At 45.1% G+C, this 21,983-nt stretch overlaps 1 protein-coding gene across 1 annotated transcript in view; it reads left to right on the top strand.

The window, feature by feature from the left end:
• Nucleotides 1–21,983, top strand: part of UNC79 (unc-79 homolog, NALCN channel complex subunit) — a 298,085-nt gene that overhangs the window by 104,060 nt on the left and 172,042 nt on the right. Inside the window, exons 19-23 of the mRNA XM_033953271.1 lie at nt 7,558–7,767; nt 10,050–10,277; nt 14,148–14,289; nt 19,187–19,266; nt 19,360–19,508. Coding sequence (XP_033809162.1) covers nt 7,558–7,767; nt 10,050–10,277; nt 14,148–14,289; nt 19,187–19,266; nt 19,360–19,508 — 809 coding nt within the window. The remainder of the gene's footprint in view (nt 1–7,557; nt 7,768–10,049; nt 10,278–14,147; nt 14,290–19,186; nt 19,267–19,359; nt 19,509–21,983) is intronic.

Here is a 21,983-nt window from a genome sequence, read left to right as displayed (position 1 = left end):
TCTAAGTGAAAGCGGTCACTCATTCCAGAGCTCAGTTAGTTTGAAAATGAAAGAGTGGCTGAATCTCTTGAAAGTTCTGTTTTTACCCCTAAGGGAAGGAAATGTAAGTTTTAATTTATTTGAACTCCTAGCGAGATGAGATCTGTGTACATTCCAATTTAAAGGAACCAAAATAATAAAAATGCCAAAGAGAATTTTAAATGCAATACAAACACACTTAAATTGAATTCTAAGATACAGCGGAAGCCAATGTAATTCTTTGAGCAATGGGGTTACGTGATCGAATTTACTCTTACCAAAAATGAGTTTGGCAGCGGTACTCTGTATCAATTGAAGTCTCTGCAGACTGACCTTTGAGAGACCCAGGTACATTGAGTTGCAATAATCCAACCTTGACAAGATGATTTACTGAACCAATACAGAGAAGTGTTGCTGATGAAAGAGCGCTCTCACTCGTCTCAGAATATGGAGGCTAAAGAAACACTTTTTAACAAGAGAATTTAGCTGATCCTTAAATGTAAGAGATGAATCAATAACAATACCCAATATTAGCAAGGAAAACTCAGTTTTCAGAGATTCTCCTAAGGTCACAGCTGAGGGAAGAGAATCTAACTTTGGTCCGATCCATAAGAGTTTGGTCTTAGCAGCATTCAATTTCATCTGGACCATCTTCGCCCAGGACCGAAGCTTAGCAATGCAATAGATAATATTGGGTGTTAGATTAACAAGATCTGTGTCAACCTCAAGTAATATGAACATGTCATCAGCGTACGTTAATAGAGGTTTCTGAATATTCAAGTCATAGTATTTCAAAGTACTCGTGTAGATGTTAAATAAGATTGGAGACAATGGGGAGCCCTGGGCAACACCACAAAGGGCTCTCCAAGATATTGAATTAGATCCTTCCATATTAACTGAGTGAGAACGGGAGGATAGAAATTTATCGAATCAGTCCAAGACAGTCTGATCAAGGCCAATGTCTGAGAGCAGGCAATGCAGAATATTATGACTGACTACGTCAAAAGCTGCAGACAAATTGAACTGAAGTAAGATAGCATGTTTCTTACAAGATTGCAACTGCAGAATCTTAGAAAGGAGAGAGACCAAAAGGGTTTCTGTGCTGAAATTCGGGAAGAACCCATGCTGGAAAGGTAAAAGGATGTATTAACTGGGCTACTGGGCTAATCAACTCAAATAACTGACAATTAATACCTCATAATTGACACTAATTGGGACTAATAAAAATTTACGCACACAACTCGGAAAGCGCAATTCTATAAAAAGTATGAGCTAGTTGCAGTGCGTGAATTTGAAAAGGGGGCATGGCCAGGGCTGGATTGAGGGCATTCCTGAAAGCCAGGTGCATTGTTATAGAGTACGCACGATATGCGCATAGCTTAGGCGCAGGCATTTAGGCCTGGTTTTAGCTGGCCTAAATGTCTGTGCTTAAGTTGCGCATCGCACACCGGCGCTAGTTGCTATTCTACAAGAGTTACGCGCACTGTGTAGAATCACGCTAAGCCCTGTTCGAGCTGGCACTGAATTTTTAGGCGCTATATAGACAATATGGCCCTAAGTGCAGCCAAACTGCGCCCCAGGAAATACCTATGCCCAGATTGCATAAAAGCGTAAATTGACAATGTTGTATGAAATTATCCCCTCTCGTTTTACTGTTGTTTCCTTTACATCTTCTGCACGGTAGAACACCATTGATATTTTCTTCTTGTAAACTCCCCCTGTGGGCCCTACTTGTGGACCCGCATTGAGATCCAACCCAGGCATTTTGGGGGTGATTCTGTTTCAGGGCGTCTCTATTTAGGTATCCCTAATCCTACGTGGACAGCATATGGGTGCACCAATTCTGTTATAGAATATTAGCGCAAACCTCAATTGATACGTCTAAATTTAATTGTAGCCATGTACACCGGGAAAAGAGCAACGCAAACAGAAACACCTAACGGTCATTACATAGAGGATTCCAGAAGTTGTTTGCATAAGTTACCCCTGCACCTTACATGCTCGATCCATATGTACACTCTCTTGCAGTTATAGCACTTACTCAGTGCCTAGTTTTGGGATTGCTGTTATGGAAAGTAATTTTCTAACAAAGCACCCTAAATACGAGGGTAAGCTGGTGCCTATTTGAGGCCTAGTCTCAGTGGTGAAGTAAGGGTTGGTTGGGTAGAGGGGGGTGGATTGTCCTGGGCGCTGTCTTGGTGGGGGCGCCTGTACCTCTCCTTTATTCCTTCTCATCCCTCTCCTGCCACGCGCGTGCCTTCACGTCCTCTCCTGTACCTCTGGCTCTTCGCTGGTGCGAGCAGAGGCTCCAACCTGCTGCTTGCGCTGGCCTTGGCGCTCTCTTTGACATCACTTCCTGGTTGTGGGACCAGGAAGTGATGTCTGAGGGAGAGTTGAGGCTGGCGTGGGCAGGAAGTTGGAGATGCTGCTTGTGCTGGGGAAGTTAGAGGTATGGGGAAGGGAGGAGGGTGCATGCACGGCGGTGTGTGTGTGTGTGCAGGGAATGAGAGGCAACAACACTGCCTAGTCTATAAAGATTTTCAGCAATATAGGCATGAGCTCTATGACTGGCGTAAGTGTTCGTATCTAAATTATACACACACGCATCTAACTCGTTACACAAGTATTCTATGAAGGAATGTAGGTCCCTACTTTCCTTTGTAGAATAGGCACCTAACTGTTGCGAATAGTTATAAAATTGCTCTCTCACAGACTGAAAAGGAAACATGAAATAGCTCTGGGTTATGATACATCTAATTGAACCTGTAGCTCTTCCAGTTGACTTGTCATTGCTGTTGCCTGTTGTGTTGGAGTCACTTGTTTCAAGGATTTCTGGAATTCGCTGCCTAACTATTTGCGCAGTGAATCCGATATAAAACAATTTAAAGCAAAACTGAAAACATTCTTGTTCCAGGATGCTTTTGGATAACAACTGTACTCTTAAGGACAAAAAAAATTAAGTCAAATTACTATTTTTTACCCTAACCTATTGTATTTTCCCTTTGTGTTGCACTTTTCTTTAACGACTGTAGTTCTTCCCCACTTTCCCATTGTTTGAAGTTGGTCCATACGTCTTATCTGTGCTTTATTATGACACTTGGATTTTATCCAGTATCCCCAGTTTTAATATGTTTTTATGTAATTTTATTGTACACCGCTTAGAAACCTGATTAAGCGGTTTAAAAATTTTTTTTTAATAAACTTAAATAAACTTTAAACTTTTATTTATTATTTTATCCTGCATTATCTGAATAGCCTAAGCGGGTTACAAATAACATAGATAATGGTTTTACAGACAAGCATAATTATAAAAATGAATAAATAGCTAAGAATTAATAATCCAAATTAAAATTGAAACAAGAAAAGCAACAACAATATACAAAACATGCTTCAATATATTCTACACTTATATTGATATTGTTTTTTTGGGTTGGTTCTCATTTTTACATTTTCATAAGTGATATTGCTCAAGAGCTGTCTGGTAAGGTTTGCCAGATAACATGAAGAAGGATATAGCAAAACTTAGAAACATGCTGGCAGATAAAGGCCAAATGGCCCATCAAGTCTGCCCATCCGCAGTATCCACTATCTCCTCCTCTCCCTATTGGCTAAGGCTCTTAATATTTGCATCTCCTCTTCCTATAGGCTAAGGATCTTTACACATTCATTGTGAGGTCAGAGAGCTTTATGGAATGGCCAGTAGGAAAAAGGAGGTATTGATGCCTGGTGAGACCTCATTTAGAATATTATATACAATTTTGGAGGCCATACTTTCAAAGAGATGTAAACAGGATGGAGTCAGTCCAGAAGAAGGTTGCTAAAATGGTGCCTGGTCTTTGTCATAAGGTACATGGGGACCAGTGGCGTAGTAAGGGGGAGATGGGGGCAGTCCACTCCAGCCCCCCTCCTCCTCTCCACCCTCCCCCTCTTCCCACTCCTCCCCTCACCACACACGCTACCCCCTTCCCTTCCCCGTACATCTAGGTGTTCACCACTGCAGTAACGACTTCAACGTGTTCCTCATGACCACGTCGGCTCTTCCACCAATATCACTTTTGGATGCTGCGCTTGGAAGTGACATCAGAGGGAGAGCCGCCGGGCTAGAGAGGAGCACATTGAAGTTGTTACTCATGGCGGTGAACACCTAGTTATGGGGGAAGGGAAAGGGGGTACATGTGTGGCAGGTGGGATCGGGGGGGGGGGGGAGATGAGGGCTGGGAAGGGGCACCTCTGACCGGTTCATAGACAACCCCACGAAAGACAAAGGTGCGCGCCAACAACTGAGCGTAAGATGGAGGCGCGTGCCGAAGAAAATTACAGTTTTTAGGGGCTCCGATGGGGGTTTTTTGTTGGGGGAGCCCCCCCAGTTTACTTAATAGAGATCGCGCCGCGTTGTGGGGGTGTTGTGGGGGGTTTGGGGGGTTGCAACCTTCCACATTTTACTGTAAACTTAACTTTTTCCCTAAAAACAGGGAAAAAGTGAAGTTTTCAGTAAAATGTGGGCGGTTACAACCCCCCAAACCCCCCACAACGCCCCCACAACACGGCGCGATCTCTATTAAGTAAAGTGGGGGGTTCCCCCCCACGCCCCCGTCGGAGCCCTAAAAACTAATTTTCTGCGGCGTGCACCTCCGCGCTGCGCTCAATTGTCTGTGTGCCTTTGTCCCGGCGCGCTTTTGATCTGACACCCCTCTGACCAGGCACCTCTCGCCACTGAAGGGAATGACTTAAAGATCTCAATATGTTTCAAGTTTCTTTATTTTTGATATACTGTTTATCATACAGATATCTAAACAGTTTACAATAAAATATGGAAAAATCGCGAATAATATTTGGGCCGGTCCTGCCCTTATCCCCCAGCTATTTTTAGCCCTGAAAGACTCCCCTTAAGCCTTACCTGGTGGTCTAGCAGGTTTTCAGGCAGGAGTGATCTTCCCACGCTCCTGCCCCGTGCAGATCGCTCACAGGAAATGGCTGCCTTGAGCTCCCGTAGTCTCTTGAGCGATCTGCACGGGGCAGGAGTGTGGGAAGATCGCTCCTGCCTGAAACCACCCACTAGACCACCAGATAAGGCTTAAGGGGGGTGGGGGGCTTACAGGGCTAAAAATAGCCTAAAAAATGAAAATAAAAAATTTCTGGTTAAAAATCGCGAATAACCGAATCCTTAGATACGGAATTCGTGAATACGGAAGGGGAAGTGTATAATTCTTTATTCTTGTGTTCAATTTATTATTGTCCTTTATTTTAACTTTATCAAATAGCCTGAAACATAAAGTTAATTTACCCCCCTCTTCTATTAAACCGCGCTACAGTTTTTAGCGCTGCTCCCGACGCTCATAGAGTTCCTATGAGTGTCGGGAGCAGCACGGCTAGCGCACTTTCGTAAAAGAGGGGGGTTAGTATATATTATAATACTTTCTCATTGTACTGATTTTTGTTTCTTTTCTGTATATTTATATTAATTATGCTGGAATAATATTTTCTGTAAGTTTTATTATATGCATGATTTTATTATTAAAATTCAATAAAAATTATTGAACATAAAATGAAATGTATATTAAAAAGAGTGGAGATATGATAGAGACGTTTTTTTTTTTTTTTTTTTTTTTTAATTCTTTATTTGGTTATTTGTTACAATACATTAATAACAAATATTCATGAATGACCACAACAAACTCAATATAGAGAACATAAAAAACTTAAACAATTATCAACCGTGTCTTAGTCCACATTATCATGGTCGCCAGTACCTTTTTTTAAAAAAAAAAGAAAAGGAAAGAAAAAAGAATCAAATCCATCAATCTACCATCTAAAGACAGGCAAAATGGCATTTATATTATATACATCATCCTCCAAAAATAAAATCAGTAATAGTAACTAAACTTTCAACAAAGGTTTCTGTTTAACAAAGTCTTCTAACTGGACTGGATCATAAAACACATATTTATCACTTCCATACGATATAAGGCATTTGCATGGAAATTTCAAAAAGAAAGTAGCTCCAACTGCCAAAACCTTAGGCTTTAGCTGAAGGAACTGCTTCCTTTTAAACTGAGTTTGTCTGGCGACGTCAGGAAAAATTATCACCCGTTGGCCACAAAACATTTCCTGTTTTTTCGCAAAATACAATTTTAAAATAGCTTGTTTTTCCAACTCTGTCTTAAAAGTCACAAGAAGAGTTGCACGTTTATCTATTGTATCTTTAGATGATTCTAGAAACTGCGATACATTCAAACTATCAGGTGACACCATTTTGTCCATTTCACCTTCATTTGCCATAACCTTGGAATCTCTCGAGATGTAGTACAAATTATCAACTTCAAAAGCTTCCACATTAGATAGAGACGTTTAAAGATCTCTGTGGCATAAATGCACAGGAAGTGGGTCTCTTCCAATTGAAAGGAAATTCTGGAATGAGGGGGTCATAGAACGAAGGTGGAAGGGGGGCAGGCTCAGGAGTAACCTGAGGAAATATTACTTCTTGAAAGGGTGATGAATTCATGGAATGGCCTCCCAGTGGAGATGGTAGAGATGAAAACTGTGTCTGAATTTAAGAAAGCTTGGGACAAGTACATTTCTCCCTCTGTATTCGCGGTTTCAGCAATCGTGGTTTCAATTATTCGTGGTTTATAGCTTGCTGGCTCCTCCCCCCCCCCAATTACATCAGCTTGCATAGAGAAATTGCCGATTCCCGGCACTTTCTTCACCATGTTTTGCCTCTCCTTCAGGAAGAGGCCAGGTCTCCCACCATGTTATTCTCAATTTCACCCAAATTCACGATGGTTTTTAATATAAATCCTTGAATAACATATGAAAAAGTGACTTGCATTTTTTTCTGTATTCGCGGGTCTGTTAATCCCCTATCACCGCGAATACGGAGGGAGAAGTGTACATAGAATCTCTAAGGGAGTGAAAGGGAGAGTAGTTGGCATCAGTTGCGTAGCGAGGGTGAGAGGCACTCGGGGCAGTGGCGCCCCTCCCCCATCCTCATCTCCGCCCCCCCCCACCTCCACACGCTCCTTTCCCGCCCCCTCCTGCTGTGCGTGCGCCACTTTCCTTCCCCCCCCCCGTACTTCTGTAACATTCCAGGCGTGTGCAGCAACCCCCCAGCCTGCTGTCACGCCGGCATCGGCTCTTCCTCTGATGTCACTTCCTAGGCGCGGGTCCAGGAAGTGACGTCAAGGAAGAGCCCAGGAAGTTGGGGGTTGCTGCTCATGCCAGGTCCGTTACAGAGGTACGGGGCAAGGGAAGTGGCACACATGCATGGCAGTGAGGGGCAGGGAAGTAGCGGGAGGGGGCCCTCTTCCTATAGTCCCCCCCCCCTACTACGCCACTAGTTGGCATGGATGGGCTGTCTGGATAGACCAAGTGCTCTTTATCTGCCTTAATTTTTCTCTATTTCTCTGTCGATCAGGATAGGTGCGATGAAATAGCTGAGCTTTCAAAAGTCCGTGTAAAGGTACAGTTGATTGTGAGTTTCTGATTGGTGGGTGTTTAAAGGTTGGCGTCACGTATGTGTGCTTTTCTTCCTTCTTACAGGGGAGCATCGCCTCAGATCCCGGGCGCCGAGTGCCGCACAACATGTTGAGCCCCTTCCCCAGTCCTTTCCAGAGTCCGTTCCGCAGCCCCTTCCACAGTCCCTTCAAACACTTCGGCCACCCTGGGGGACGAACCATCGACTTTGACTGCGATGACGATGAAATGAACCTGAACTGCTTCATTCTCATGTTTGATTTAATTCTGAAGCAGGTAAGGTAACCGTAGCGATGGCCTTGTCTTGCCAAAGCACTTTGGGGCATTTGTAAAACACTTCTGATGGGGATTCACTAAGGAGCAGTGATTGGGTCCTGGCTGGAATAGCTGGGTTAGAGAGAAAGGTTAAAAAGGCAGAAAACCATTGTTAAGCAGAAAATGAAGACTCATGGGTATTGTAGTCCTGGTGGAGTTTGTTTCTCAAGAAGCCAGAAGTGTAAAGGATCAGAGAAAACTCTGGTGTAAAATGAAGAAAGAGCCATCTTAATTCATAACCCTTACCTCCTTGTGCAGAGTCGAATCACGGGGTTGCTATTTAAGTCCACTATGTTATTTAGAAGGGAAAAACTTGGGAGTTAATTCAATAGAAAAGGCTTATCTGTTGACATATAATCATAAAAGATAGGGTTACCATTTATCGGGCTGCAAAAATCTGGACACTTGGCCCCGCCTTGTTCTGTCTCTGGCCCCGCCCTGTTCTGCTCTGGCCCCGCCTGGTTCTGCCTTTGGCTTTGCCCCATTCTACCCCAGCACCTCCCAGTTCAGCCTTCAGTCCCGCCCCCACAAACCTCCTCTCTTCTTCCCCGAGAAACTCCGGCTGCATCTGTAAGGCCTGGAGCAAGCTCGGGTGTGCGACATCATTCATGTATGCTCAGATGGGCCTTTCTTCTGTGTATAAATCTGCCTCCAGCAGTGCCCATCTGCTGCTGCCCACTTGGGTGGTCCAGCGTTAGTCTGACTTCTCCGCTGAAACCTGTCCGCCTTGGGAGGCCCTGCTAGTAGCGAAAATACCAACGGCATAGCTTTTCGCTTCCTCAGATACACGCAAGCCCCAGTGGCATGACAAGCCCATGTTCCTTGACTAGAGAAGCCGGCCCTTAGGCGCCAACATTTGGGTTCAACCGCTGACATAGGGACATAAGAATAGCCTTACTGGGTCTTCTGCTAAGCCATCTCTCTTCCCTTCAATCTGCTGCATACCTTATATTCCACCACTGTCATTATGCTCACATTACCCCTCTCCTCAACTCATTTCACTGGCTCCCTGCTCGTTTCCATATACAGTTCAATCCCCTCTTATTGACCTCTAAGTGGCGTAGAGAAGGTGAGAGGTGCCGCGCTCCTTCTCCGATCCCCCCCCCCCACTGTGCAGGCGCCTCCTTCCCTTCCCCTGCATCTCTAATTGTTCACCACTGCGAGTAACAACATCAACGTGTTCTTCGTGACCCCAGCAGCTCCCTCTGATGTCACTTCCTATGCACGGCACCTGGAAGTGACATCAGTGGGAGAGCTGATGTGGTTGCTCATGGCGGTGAACAACTAGAGGGGTGGGGGAATGGAAGGAATGGGAAGAAGCGGAGGGGCGGAGAGGAGGAGGGGTGCCAGCGCCTCCACCAACATGGTACCCGGGGCAGGCCGCCCCCCTCGTCCCTCCCCCCTTACTACACCACTGTCATAAAAACATAAGAATAGCCTTACTGGGTCAGACCAATGGTCCATCAAGCCCAGTAGCCCGCTCTCAAGGTGGCCAATCCAGGTCACTAGTACCTGGCCAAAACCCAAAGAACAGCAACATTCCATTCAGAATCCTAAAGAATAGCAAGATTCTGGAACCCCAAAGAATAGCAGCATTCCATGCTACCGATCCAGGGCAAGCAGTGGCTTCCCCCATGTCTTTCTCAATAACAGATTATGGATTTTTCCTCCAAGAACTTGTCCAAACCTTTCTTAAAACCCTTTCCTCAGTATCTCTCCTATCTTTCCCTATACTCTGCCCCAGGATCTCTGTTCATCGGGTCTCTCTTGTCTGTACCCTTCTCCTCTACTACCAACTCCTGACTCTGTCCCTTTTATTTTGCTGCACCGTTTGCCTGGGACAAATTGCCTGACTCGGTACGTCAAGCTCCGTCTCTGGCAGTATTCGAATCCATGCTGAAAGCCCACTTTTTAAGTCCAACCCCAACCTGTTTGTAAAGCACCCATATCTATTTGTCGCTCCCTCTGTAATCCCCTCATTATTCCCTTTGTAATTCCCTTCCGCATTAGCATGTATGGATTCACCCTTTTTGTCCTGTTTGTTTGTCATAATTAGATTGTAAGCTCTTTTGCGCAGGGACTGTCTCTTGCATGTTTAATGTACATTGTAGAGTGAATCTGGTAGCGCTATAGAAATAATACAGAGTGGTAGTTGTTTCCACAGATATTCCAAGTTTTTCTGGTTATGTGTCCTTCTTTGGTCTCCCTCAGTTTCGGCAGTAATGTTTCTTCTTTCTGGTCAGATGGAACTGCAAGATGATGGCATCACCCTGGGTTTGGAGAACAGCTTGTCCAAAGATATCATCTCCATCATTAACAATGTGTTCCAGGCCCCATGGGGGGGTTCTCACACCTGTCAGAAAGACGAGAAAGCTGTGGAGTGTAACTTGTGCCAGTCCAGCATCCTCTGCTATCAGCTGGCATGCGAACTACTGGAGCGCTTGGCTCCCAAAGAGGAGATCAGGCTAGTTGTAAGTACCCCCAACCTTCCCTCTCCCAAAATGTTGAGTTTCCAGTTAAATGTCAGACTTTTCAGATCACTAGTATCAGTGGCATTGCAATGGAAGCTGGTACCCGGAGCGGAAATGCCCGACATCCATCCACTCCGGCGGTGGGGTATCTCTTGAACTCTCTCTGCCCCTGTACCTTGTCTAGTTGTCACTGACAGCAGGCAGGGCCGCTACGCTGAGTCAGAGCCACCCTCTGAAGAAGTACTGACACTAGGAAGTACTTCTTCACCGAAAGAGTGGTCGACCGTTGAAATAATCTTCCACTTCAGGTAGTTGAGGCCAGTAATGTGACTGATTTTAAGATCAAATGGGATCAACACGTGGGCTCACTTCAAAGAGGAACTTAGAGGGGAGGGTTATTTGAGTGGGCAGACTTGTTGGGCCGTAGGCCCTTTTCTGCCGTCATATTCTATGTTTCAATTTCCTGTTCCTGTGAACAGGAAGTGACATCAGAGGGTGGGCTGAGGCTGGCACGTGCAGCAGGGAGGAGACCCTTCTCACTTCTGGTGACAATGAGAAGAGGTGGGGGAGAGAAAGCATGCATTTATGAGATCCCCCTGCACTGGGGAGGGGGGGGGAGGAGAGATGCCATCGCCCCCATCATGTCAGCACCCAGGCACTCTCCCCCTTACTTTACTATGCCAGTGACTAGCACTCATTCTTCAAGATAACGTGAGGATTCTTCAAGAAAAGCAGCAGCAGAGCCGGTTCAACAATTAGGCAAGACGGGCAATTGCCTAAGGCAGCAGTGTCTGAGGTGAAGCAGAGAGCAGTTGAAGTTAAAGCAAAGCAGGTCCTGCAGGGGTGTAGTAAGGAAGGTGCTGGGGTGGGGGTGGGGGGGGCGGTCTTCCTATGGGCGTGGCACCCCTTCTCCTCTCCGCAGCCCCACTCCTCTGCTTGACACGCGCCCCCTTGCCTTCCCCTGTACCTTTTTTGATTCCCCAGAAACTAGGTTGCCGCCTGCATCAGCGCTCTCTGACGTCACTTCTGGTACCCGCACCTAGGAAGTGATGTCAAAGGGCGAGCCGACACCGATGTGGGCTTGCCACTCGCAGCAGAGAAGTTAAATAGGTACAGGGAGAGAGAAGGGGGGCGTCGCTCATTCTTACTGTGCCACTGAGGTCCCGACAATAACATAAATTCAAAGAAATAACAGGAAGGGGAGGGGGCAGTTTTCTCAAAGCTCATTTACAAGTTTTATTCAAAAATTTGATTTATTCAAAAATGACTTCCATAATAAAAATGGGGTAAAAGTACCTATAAAGAGAGTGTGGTGCAGTGGTTAAAGCTATAGCCTCAGCACCCTGAGGTTGTGGGTTCAAACCCATGTTGCTCCTTGTGACCTTGGGCAAGTCACTTAATCCCCCCATTGCCCCAGGTACATTAGATAGACTGTGAGCCCACCAGGACAGACAGGGAGAAATGCTCGAGTACCTCAATAAATTCATGTAAACTGTTCTGAGCTCCCCTGGGAGAACAGTATTGAAAATTGAATGAATAAATAGTGTGAAAAGTTTCAGCCTCTGATAACCAGAGCTGGTATTGTGACATCATAATGCCTCATTCCACCAATGCCTAAGAGCCAACCTCATCAGTGATGTCACAATGGCTCGATTGTCCTGTACTTGGCTCACTTTTACTACATCTTGGTTTCTAGAGTGGTGCAGTGGTTAAAGCTACAGCCTCAACACCCTGAGGTTGTGGATTCAAGCCCAGTCTGCTCCTTGTGACCCTGGGCAAGTCACTTAATCCCCCCATTGCCCCAAGTACACTGTGAGCCCACCGGGACAGACAGGGGAAAATGCTTGAGTACCTGAATAAACTCATGTAAACCATTTTGAGCTCTCCTGGGAGAACGGTATAGAAAATTGAATAAATAAATAAATAATTTACATCGAAATAATTTACATCGAAATAATTTACTTGAGACTCAGGGAAGGAGGGGAATAATTACAAATGATTAAAGCAAAGAGAAACAAAAATGGCTAAAACAGTAGGGCAAGGGGTTAAAAGCTGCCAGATTTACATAGATTACTAGCTGATGCCCCGGCGTTGCACGGGTATTTAATTATAGCAATAACACTGTAAATGGATTCAAATAAAGATACTTTATAGTGGTGAATGAAATTATTTTTTAACAGCTTTATAAAAAGTACAATATTAAATTATAATGTGAAATATTTGGCAAAATGAATACAATACAACTAACACAAAACTTGATTATAAACAACATTTTTAGTTTCACCTCCAGGAGCAAGAACATATAAATTCATGGGTGAACCCACCCTTGAGCAAGCAACATAGAGTTGTCCATGGGAAAAACAGGGGGATCTTAAATCCACTCCACAGTATGTAATAATCTGTCCCTGTGATTTGTTGATTGTGATAGAGAATGCAAGTCTCACTGGAATTTGCAATCTCTTAAACTGAAAAGGAAGATCTGTTGGAATAAGTGGCATCCAAAAGTTTCAGTATTGATTTAAACAACTCAATATGTGGAAACTCAGGTTGAAAAGAAACTCCATGCAGTTTTTTCCCGGTTCAGAATGGAACCTGTGTTCCTAGTTCAGCATATGTGAGTACTCATGTAATGTAATAACATTATGAACTGGGGTGCATGAAGGAAACAGTTACAAACACAGTTAGAACATACAAACTCTATATGTATGGTGTCCGTGGTAGAATAGAAACGATGTCCCTAGTGGTTATAGTGTCATATAAAGTGTTTTATAGTTGGAATTACTGTGAGAATGGCAGCTTTTTACATCCTTTCCATTGACATGAATGGGTGAAATATGATTTTCTGTTTGTAGCTCCGCCCACGTGTGCAGGTGGGCTGCGAGACCCCCAGAACATATCACCCCAGGTAGTGAGGGATCTGCATACCAAGTTTCGTTCAAATCGGTCAAGCCGTTTTTGATTTACTGTGAGAATGGCAGCTGTTTACATTTTTTCCATTGACATGAATGGGTGAAATCTGATTTTCTGTTTGTAGCTCCGCCCACGTGTGCAGGTGGGCCGCGAGACCCCCAGAACATATCACCCCAGGTAGTTGGAATTACTGTGAGAATGGCAGCTTTTTACATTTTTTCCATTGACATGAATGGGTGAAATCTGATTTTCTGTTTGTAGCTCCGCCCACGTGTGCAGGTGGGCCACGAGACCCCCAGAACATATCACCCCAGGTAGTGAGGGATCTGCATACCAAGTTTCGTTCAAATCGGTCAAGCCGTTTTTGATTTACTGTGAGAATGGCAGCTGTTTACATTTTTTCCATTGACATGAATGGGTGAAATCTGATTTTCTGTTTGTAGCTCCGCCCACGTGTGCAGGTGGGCCGCGAGACCCCCAGAACATATCACCCCAGGTAGTTGGAATTACTGTGAGAATGGCAGCTTTTTACATTTTTTCCATTGACATGAATGGGTGAAATCTGATTTTCTGTTTGTAGCTCCGCCCACGTGTGCAGTTGGGCCGCGAGACCCCCAGAACATATCACCCCAGGTAGTGAGGGATCTGCATACCAAGTTTCGTTCAAATCGGTCAAGCCGTTTTTGCGTGATCGCGGCACATACACACACACATACATACATACATACATACACACCTCCGATTTTATATATATAGAAGATTGTGGGAGGGTTGGTGTTAGGGTGATCATAGGGGTCAAGAGGCCCAAAAGATAACCGGAGGTGGCAAAAGATGATTATTGCCTAGAATGCTTAATACCTTTGCACCGACCTTGGGCAGGAACATATATGAAGCACCACAATGCTGGCAGCTTCATTAATGCTGATTTCCAAGTATTCAGAAACCGTTTCATGGTTTTAGGAGCCTACGGACAGCCTTGAGGAGAGTCTTCTGTTCACTAGGCCTGAGTTTGTCATAGGACCCGAAGGGGAAGAGGAGGAGAATTCCACAGCCAAGCACGGAGAGAACCCCGGAAACCACACGGCAGCACCTGAAAATACAAGTAGGTTTTTAGGTCTTTGTTTATTAAAGCTCTTAAAATACCACTTAGGCTACAAATGAGATCAAAGCAATGAAAAGAACTCCATTAAAAATAGGAAAGAAAAGAAAAATAGAGAAAAGCCCCAAGATTAAAATATAATTACATATTCAATATACACTTCTCGCTCTATATTTGCTGTGATAGGGGATTAACAGGCCCGCGAATAACTTTTTCATGTTATTCACTGTTTTCTATTAAAAACCATTGTGAATAGGGTGAAACCACGAATAACATGGTGGGAGACCTGTTCCTGAAGGAGAGGCAAAACTCGGCGAAGAAAGCGCCGGGAATCAGCAATTTTTCTCTGTAAACGTTTGGAATCGGCGATTTCTCTATGCAAGCTGACGTCATGTGGGGGGAGGTGCCAGCAAGCTAAAAACCGTGAATAATCGAAACTGTGATTGCTGAAACCGCGAATACGGAGGGAGAAGTGTAGATACTTTACAATGCAAATTATGACAAAGGATTTCAGTTAATGAACAAGGGAAAAGCTGGAACCAAATATAAAAATGCTCCTTTCCGAGTTGATACCAAACGAGCCTTCGAAATATGGGATGAAGCTACTCTATTGTCGTCCAATGATCATAATAATCGACGGGGAGCATAAAATAACACCGAAGTCAAAAGATATGGAGGTTGCCGTTCAAATAAAGTTTTATAAGCTAGCATCAGAATCTTAAACTTAATCCTATATTCTTTAAAAAAAAAAAAAATTTATTTATTAAATACAGTGGTACCTTGGATTACGAGCATAATCCGTTCCAGGAGCATGCTCGTAATCCAAAATGCTCATTTATCAAAGCGAGTTTCCCAATAGGAAATAATTGAAACTCGCTTTGATGCGTTCCCCCCCCCCCCCCCCGAGAACCGGCATTGCTCCCCTCGAAGGCCCCCCCCACGATCAGGCATCCCCCCACTGCGATCCGGCACCCCCCTGCCTCGAACCGGCACCCCCCGCCACGATCCGACCCCCCCCCGACACGACTGGGCACCCCCCCCGCCACGATCCGACCCCCCACCCCGCCACGATTGGGCACCCACCCGCCACTATCCGACCCCCCACCCCGACACGATTGGGCACCCACCCGCCATGATCCGACCCCCCCCGACACAATTGGGCACCCCCTGCCGCTTCTTACCCTCATCTGGGCACTCTTGAAAATCGGCCTCCTCCTCTGCTGGGCCTTGAGCATTTGAGCATGCTCAAGGCCTGTGAGTTTACGTTCACGTTCAGAACGTGAACTCGCAGGCCTTGAGCATGCTCAGATGCTCAAGGCCCAGCAGAGGAGAAGGCCAATTTTCAAGAGTGCCCAGATGAGGGTAAGAAGCGGCAGGGGGTGCCCAATTGTGTCGGGGGGAGGGGTCGGATCGTGGCGGGTGGGGTGCCCAATCGTGTCGGGGAGGTCGGATCGTGGCGGGGAGGGGGTACCCAATCGTGTCGGGGGGGTCGGATCGTGGCGGGGGGTGCCCAATCGTGTCGGGGGGGGGTCGGATCGTGGCGGGGAGGGGGTGCCCAATCGTGTCGGGGGGGGTCGGATCGTGGCGGGGGGGGTGCCGGTTCGAGGCAAAGGGGGGGTGCCGGATTGCGGGGGGGAGGGGGGTGCTCGTAAATTGAGCCATGCTCGGTTTCCGAGGCACCGATTTTGCAAATGTTTTGCTCGTCTTGCAAAACACTCGCAAACCGGTGCACTCGTAAACCGAGGTACCACTGTATAACAATTTATAATACATACAGTATTCTAAAGCAATATGAGTCTACATCAAGGAAAAGAGAGGAAACATTCCTAGAGATTTTAACCATCAGAGGAATAATAATAATAAAAAAATATATATATATATAATACTGCCTGTAAACAACTTATTAAGTTTTTGTTTGAACATCCGTCTCTTTATCTGTCAGGAATCTCTCCAACTGATCAGGTTCAAAGAAAGCATATGAAATATTTAAATAAGTAACCATACATTTGGCAAGAAATTTTAGGAAAAAAGTTGCTCCTAAGGATAATATTTGAAATTTATATTGAAGAAATTGTTTCCGCCTATATTGGGCTAACATCCGGAAACATTTGCAATTTCTGCCCACAGAACAGGAAATCCTTTTTTAAGAAATAATTTTTCATGACAGCGCTTTTACAATTTTCTGAGGCAAAAGTTACCAAGAGGGTGGCCCGTTCAGAAATTTCATCCTGAGTTGTTTCAAGAAATAATGTTAAATTTTCCAGTGGATCTCTCTTCTGATCAGATCCACCAGAAGCTCCTACTTAATCCTACATTGTATCGGCAACCAATGAAATTTTAAATATAAAGGAGTTACATGATCCCTAATATGCAAATTCCCTAGTAGCTGGATAGCCGTATTCTGTAAAGTTTGTAAACGTTTTAATTGTCCTGCTGTTACCCCCGCATAAATTAAATGACCATCATCTAGTTTTGATAAAGCAAAAGCGTGTATTAAAGCATTGTTCTTCAATCTTTTTACACCTGTGGACCGGCGGAAATAAAATAATTATTTTATGGGCCGGCACCAGTCCGCGGACCGGCGGTTGAAGAACACTGGTGTAGACTCAAATGCCACTTCTAAACTACGAGAATGTATAACTTTTCCTATTAGGAGGCTACAAATAATTTTTTTTTTTTTTTTTAAAAAGCAATTTTCCAAAGACGTGGTGTAAAATTCAGCAGATTTTGAGTAAAATCTAAGTATTGATTGGTCACAAGAAAATTAAACGTTGTTTTGATCAGATGTCGATCATTTTGGGATTCGAAAAAAAAGTACAAGTTTTCCACTTTATGCATTAGTCTTTCATTACTAAAATAGTACCGTATTTTCACGCATATAACGCGCGCGTTATACACGATTTTACAAACCGTGCATAACCATGTGCGTTATACGCGTGAGCGCGTTGTACAACTTTTTTTTTACATAGTTCCCCCCCACGCCCGATTCATCACCCAGAAGGACCGCTCGCACCCCCACCCGAAGGACCGCTCGCACCCCCACAGCCTCCCCCCCTCCCCCTCCCGCATGGAGAAGCTGCCTACCTTGTTTCCAGATGCCAGTGAGCCCAGCTGCTTCCTCTGCCAGCGGTGCTGCCCCTTCTCTGAGCCCTGCGCTGCGCTGCTTCCTCTTCCGGCGGTCCCGCCCTTTCTCTGATGTCAGAGAAAGGGCGGGACCACCGGAAGAGGAAGTAGCGCAGCGCAGGGCTCAGAGAAAGGGCAGGACCGCCGGCAGAGGAAGCAGCTGGGCTTCACTAGCATCCGGAAACAACGGTAGGCAGCTTCTCCATGCGGGAGGGGGAGGGGGAGGTGGGGGAGGCTGTGGGAGTGCGAGCGGTCCTTCGGGTGGGGGTGCGAACGGTCCTTCGGAAAGGAGAGTCGGGGTGGGCGAAAGGAGAGTCGGGGCAGCGAGAGGAGAGTCGGGGCAGGCGAACTGAGAGTCGGGGCGACATGCGCGGTATACGCGTGTGCGCGCTATAGTAAAATTTTTTTACATAAATTTGTGTTCCCCGCGTGCTATACCCGTGCGCGCGTTTTACACGGGTGCGCGGTATATGGGTGAAAATACGGTAGTCCTTTTAAACTAAACTAAAACTTAGGTCTCCTTTTACAAAGGTATGCTAGCGGTAGGGAGGCAAACCGAAGAGCACCTCGCCTTGAGATATAAACAGTCAAACAAAAGGCAAAGGAGGCGTCTTTCCAACCAATGATCAGTCTTTTTTTTTTTAGTTCAATAGTTTTTATTGAATTTTAAAATATACAGAACATAGTGAACATAAAAATACACCAGCCAGTTGGCCAATTGGATATCCAGGACAAATGTGCAAGTACAACGGCTAATGAGTAGTAACAAAAAGAAAGGAAAAAAAGAACCATAGTCATGAGCGAATATTACACATCAATAAGACGTTCCGAATTATAAGATATTCGTACAAAACAACAGCTGGTAAAAATAGTTACCTCATATATACTGCAACAAACAATCTCATAAAAGCAGTCTTTAAACCAGTACATGGAGGTGATTAAGACTCCTGTTATCTTTCTTTCTTTGGAAATATTTCAAATTTATCTGAAGGAACTGTCTAAGCTTTGATTTTGTCAGGGTCATTCTGTTATTTATTCACTTGGAGACTCTTTTCCCCATTAGGGACATAGTCCCCTGATTCAGATCTATCTATCTACTGTGTTTCCCCGAAAATAAGACAGTGTCTTATATTAATTTTGGGTCCAAAAAACGCATTAGGGCTTATTTTCGGGGATGTCTTATTTTTTTGTTTTCAACAATCATCTCTCCCTCTCCTCCACCCCGATTCTTCCTCTTTCCTTTCTCACCATCACCACCATGTGCAGCATCTTTCCTCCCTTGTCACCCATCCCCTTGTGCAGCATCTTTCTATCCCTCCCCATCTCCTTGTGCAGCAGAACTCCAGACCCTCCCACCGTGAGACTGACATACCTCCGCTCCGAGGCCTCCAAAAACAGCAGCGATGGCAGCTGTCTTTGGAGGACTCAGAGCGGAGGTATGTCAGGTCACACCGGGGTGGGGATTGCTGAATTGACGAGTCTGATATTTTTGGTGAGTCGGGCAGCACTAACTAGTGTCAGGGACATTGGGGGTGGGGGACTACGGGGGGGGGGGGGGGTGTCAATCTTAACTAGGGCTTATTTTGGCTTATATTAGGAGCATCTTTAAAAATCATGCTAGGGCTTATTTTCGGGATAAGACTTATTTTTGGGGAAACAGGGTTAGTTGTATGCACACTTTGCCTTATTTACACTGGATAGTTTTCATGCATTTTAACTAGAGTGGAGAAAATATTGCATACGTGCGTTAACGTTTTTCTTTTTTCTTTTCTTATAGCAATTAAAAATGACACCGAGAGGAAATTCTGTTACCAACAGCTGCCGGTGACTTTGAAGTTAATCTACACAATACTGCAGGTTCGCTTATTCGTTCTCAGTTCTCAGTTTCCTTGCTACTCTCCTTTGCTCTCCGCTGTTGTGTGCTCATTGGTGCCTTGACTTTCTGCGCAGGAGATGGCCAGCTTTGACGAGCCAGACATCCTCTTTAATATGATGAACTGTCTGAAGATCCTCTGTCTCCACGGGGAGTGTCTGTACATTGCCCGCAAGGACCACCCGCAGTTTCTAGCCTACATTCAGGAGCACATGCTTATCTCCAGGTTAGAGCAGAGGCTGGAGGTTTGGGACCCAATTTTCTATCCGCATTAGTGTCCACCCAGCTAGTGTACAACCTGGGGTAAATATTCAGGCTGGAGAGGCTCCTCCCCGGTTAATTACCCTGCCTGACTAAGTTATCTGGGCACAGCCATTTTTCAATGCCTGTGTCCAGCTAACTTCCCACAAATAGCATCCCCACTAGGATCCCACAAGTAGCATCTTGAACTTGCTCAGATAATTGTTTAATTAATGTCACTGAATATTGGTCCAACCAAGAAATTGACCCTTGGAATCCACAGTAGAGACGAAAATCCAAACCAAACAGGCTGTGGAGACTGATGTAGCGGATGTAGACTTTATTAGAAATTATAAGAACAAAAGAGTCAGTCGAATATCCACAACTTTATGTAAAGAACCCAACACGACCTGTGTTTCGACCTAAATGTCTTCCTCAGGGGTCCAATTGTGGATTCTTCAAAGGGTTGTAGATATGAAAACTACGCCCACAAAAAAAATCCAAGCGGTTAAGAGGCTACAAACAGCTCACCACACCAACCTCCAGTCCAATGTTGGCTGGTGTCTTGTCAGAAAAAGGGTTCTCTTTAACTTTTGTCCATATATAAATGTAAACTAAGCTGCAGCGTTGAGGACAAAATATACTATACTAGTCTTTAAGCCCGTTACATTAATGGGTGCTAGAATAGATGTGTCTGTCTGTCTTTCTTTCTGTCTCTCTCTCTCTCCTTGGCAGCTGTCTGTATTTTTTTCTTTGCCTCTCTCTCTTTGGCCGCTTTCTGTCTGTCTTTCTTTCTGTTTCTCTCTCTCTCTTTGGCCACTGTTTGTCTGTCTGTCTTTTTTTCTTTGTCTCTCTCTTTTTGGCCGCTTTCTGTCTGTCTTTCTTTCTGTTTCTCTCTCTCTCTTTGGCCACTGTTTGTCTGTCTGTCTTTTTTTCTTTGTCTCTCTCTTTTTGGCCGCTTTCTGTCTGTCTTTCTTTCTGTTTCTCTCTCTCTCCTTGGCCGCTGTCTGTCTGTCTCTTTTTTTCTTTGCCTCTCTCTCCTTGGCCGCTGTCTGTCTGTCTGTCTTTTTTTCTTTGTCTCTTTCTCTTTGGCCGCTGTCTGTCTGTCTGTCTTTTTTTTTCTTTGCCTCTCTCTCTTTGGCCGCTGTCTGTCTGTCTTTCTTTCTCTTTCTCTCCTTGGCCGCTGTCTGTCTGTCTTTTTTTCTTTGTCTCTTTCTCTTTGGCCGCTGTCTGTCTTTCTTTCTGTCTCTCTCTCTCCCTGGCCCCCTGCCTGCCTGTATTTCTCTGTTGAGCCATGCCTGCCTGTCTCTCCATGGCCCCCTTCTGTCTCGCCCCCCCCCAGAGCAAAGCTTGATTGCTGTCTGCCCCCCAGCACACCCATCCTCCCAAAGCAGCCCCCTTTCCCTCTCCCCCTCCACTTTCCTGTGCAGCAGTAGTAAAATTTATACCAGCAAGGGACACCTCGCAGCATCCGCATGACACCCTCCTGCCATTGCTGTAGGCGCCAGCTATCAGGAGTCAAACCGCCGCTCAAACTGCTGCACGCACCGCAAGCTGGCGCACGCGCTGTAAATGGAATACAGCCACGGCGGCAGGGATCACAGCATCGTAAGTGCGCATGCGCGCTTAGGGTTTTATTATAGAGGATGGCTATTCAAGCTTAATATCTTATAGATATCAGTTAAACAAGGGCGTCAACTCCACAAAACTTTCAAAATACCATAGGCCAATAGACTCAACTGGTGGGATGGGAATATCACAGCACAACTATTACTCAGATCATGGGATCTCTTATAAGGAAATGCTATTCCAGATCCCGATCACAGGCTCTAGTCAAATATACACCACTCCCACAGCTATCGAAAATCTAAACATACTGGCATCAACATCAATGTGTCTAAAAGGACTGTGAAGTAGCCAATATTGGCAACACGTGTCTTAAACGGTTAACACATGTTCCAGCGCTGACAGAGCTTTAACAAATTTAACAAGAAGTTTTGTGGAGTTGACACCCTTGTGTGAAAGTTATTAACTTGGAATAGCCTTTAGTATATTTTGTCCTCAACACTACAGCTTACAGAATTAGAGAATGGCAAGGGAACAAATTTTTCTCCGTCCCCGCTGGAGCTCATTTTCCTGTCCTGTCCCGGCAAGTTCTTTTCTTGTCCCTGCCTCATTCCTGCAAGCTCCTTCCTCATCTGCACAAGCCTCAAACACTTGCAACATTCTAGAGCTCAGATTGTGATGTCATAATGCCTCATTCCACCAATGCCTAAGCTCCGTCCTCATCTGCACAAGCCTCAAATACTTTCAAATCCTAAGTAGCAACATTCTAGAGCTCAGATTGTGATGTCATAATGCTTCATTCCACCAATGTCTAAGCTCCGTCCTCATCTGCACAAGCCTCAAATACTTTCAAATCCTAAGTAGCAACATTCTAGAGCTCAGATTGTGATGTCAT

The sequence above is a fragment of the Geotrypetes seraphini genome, chromosome 7 (assembly GCF_902459505.1).
Source record: "Geotrypetes seraphini chromosome 7, aGeoSer1.1, whole genome shotgun sequence".
Lineage (NCBI taxonomy): Eukaryota > Metazoa > Chordata > Amphibia > Gymnophiona > Dermophiidae > Geotrypetes > Geotrypetes seraphini.
Note: the sequence above shows the minus strand (reverse complement) of the source record. Positions and strands in the feature narration are given on the sequence as shown.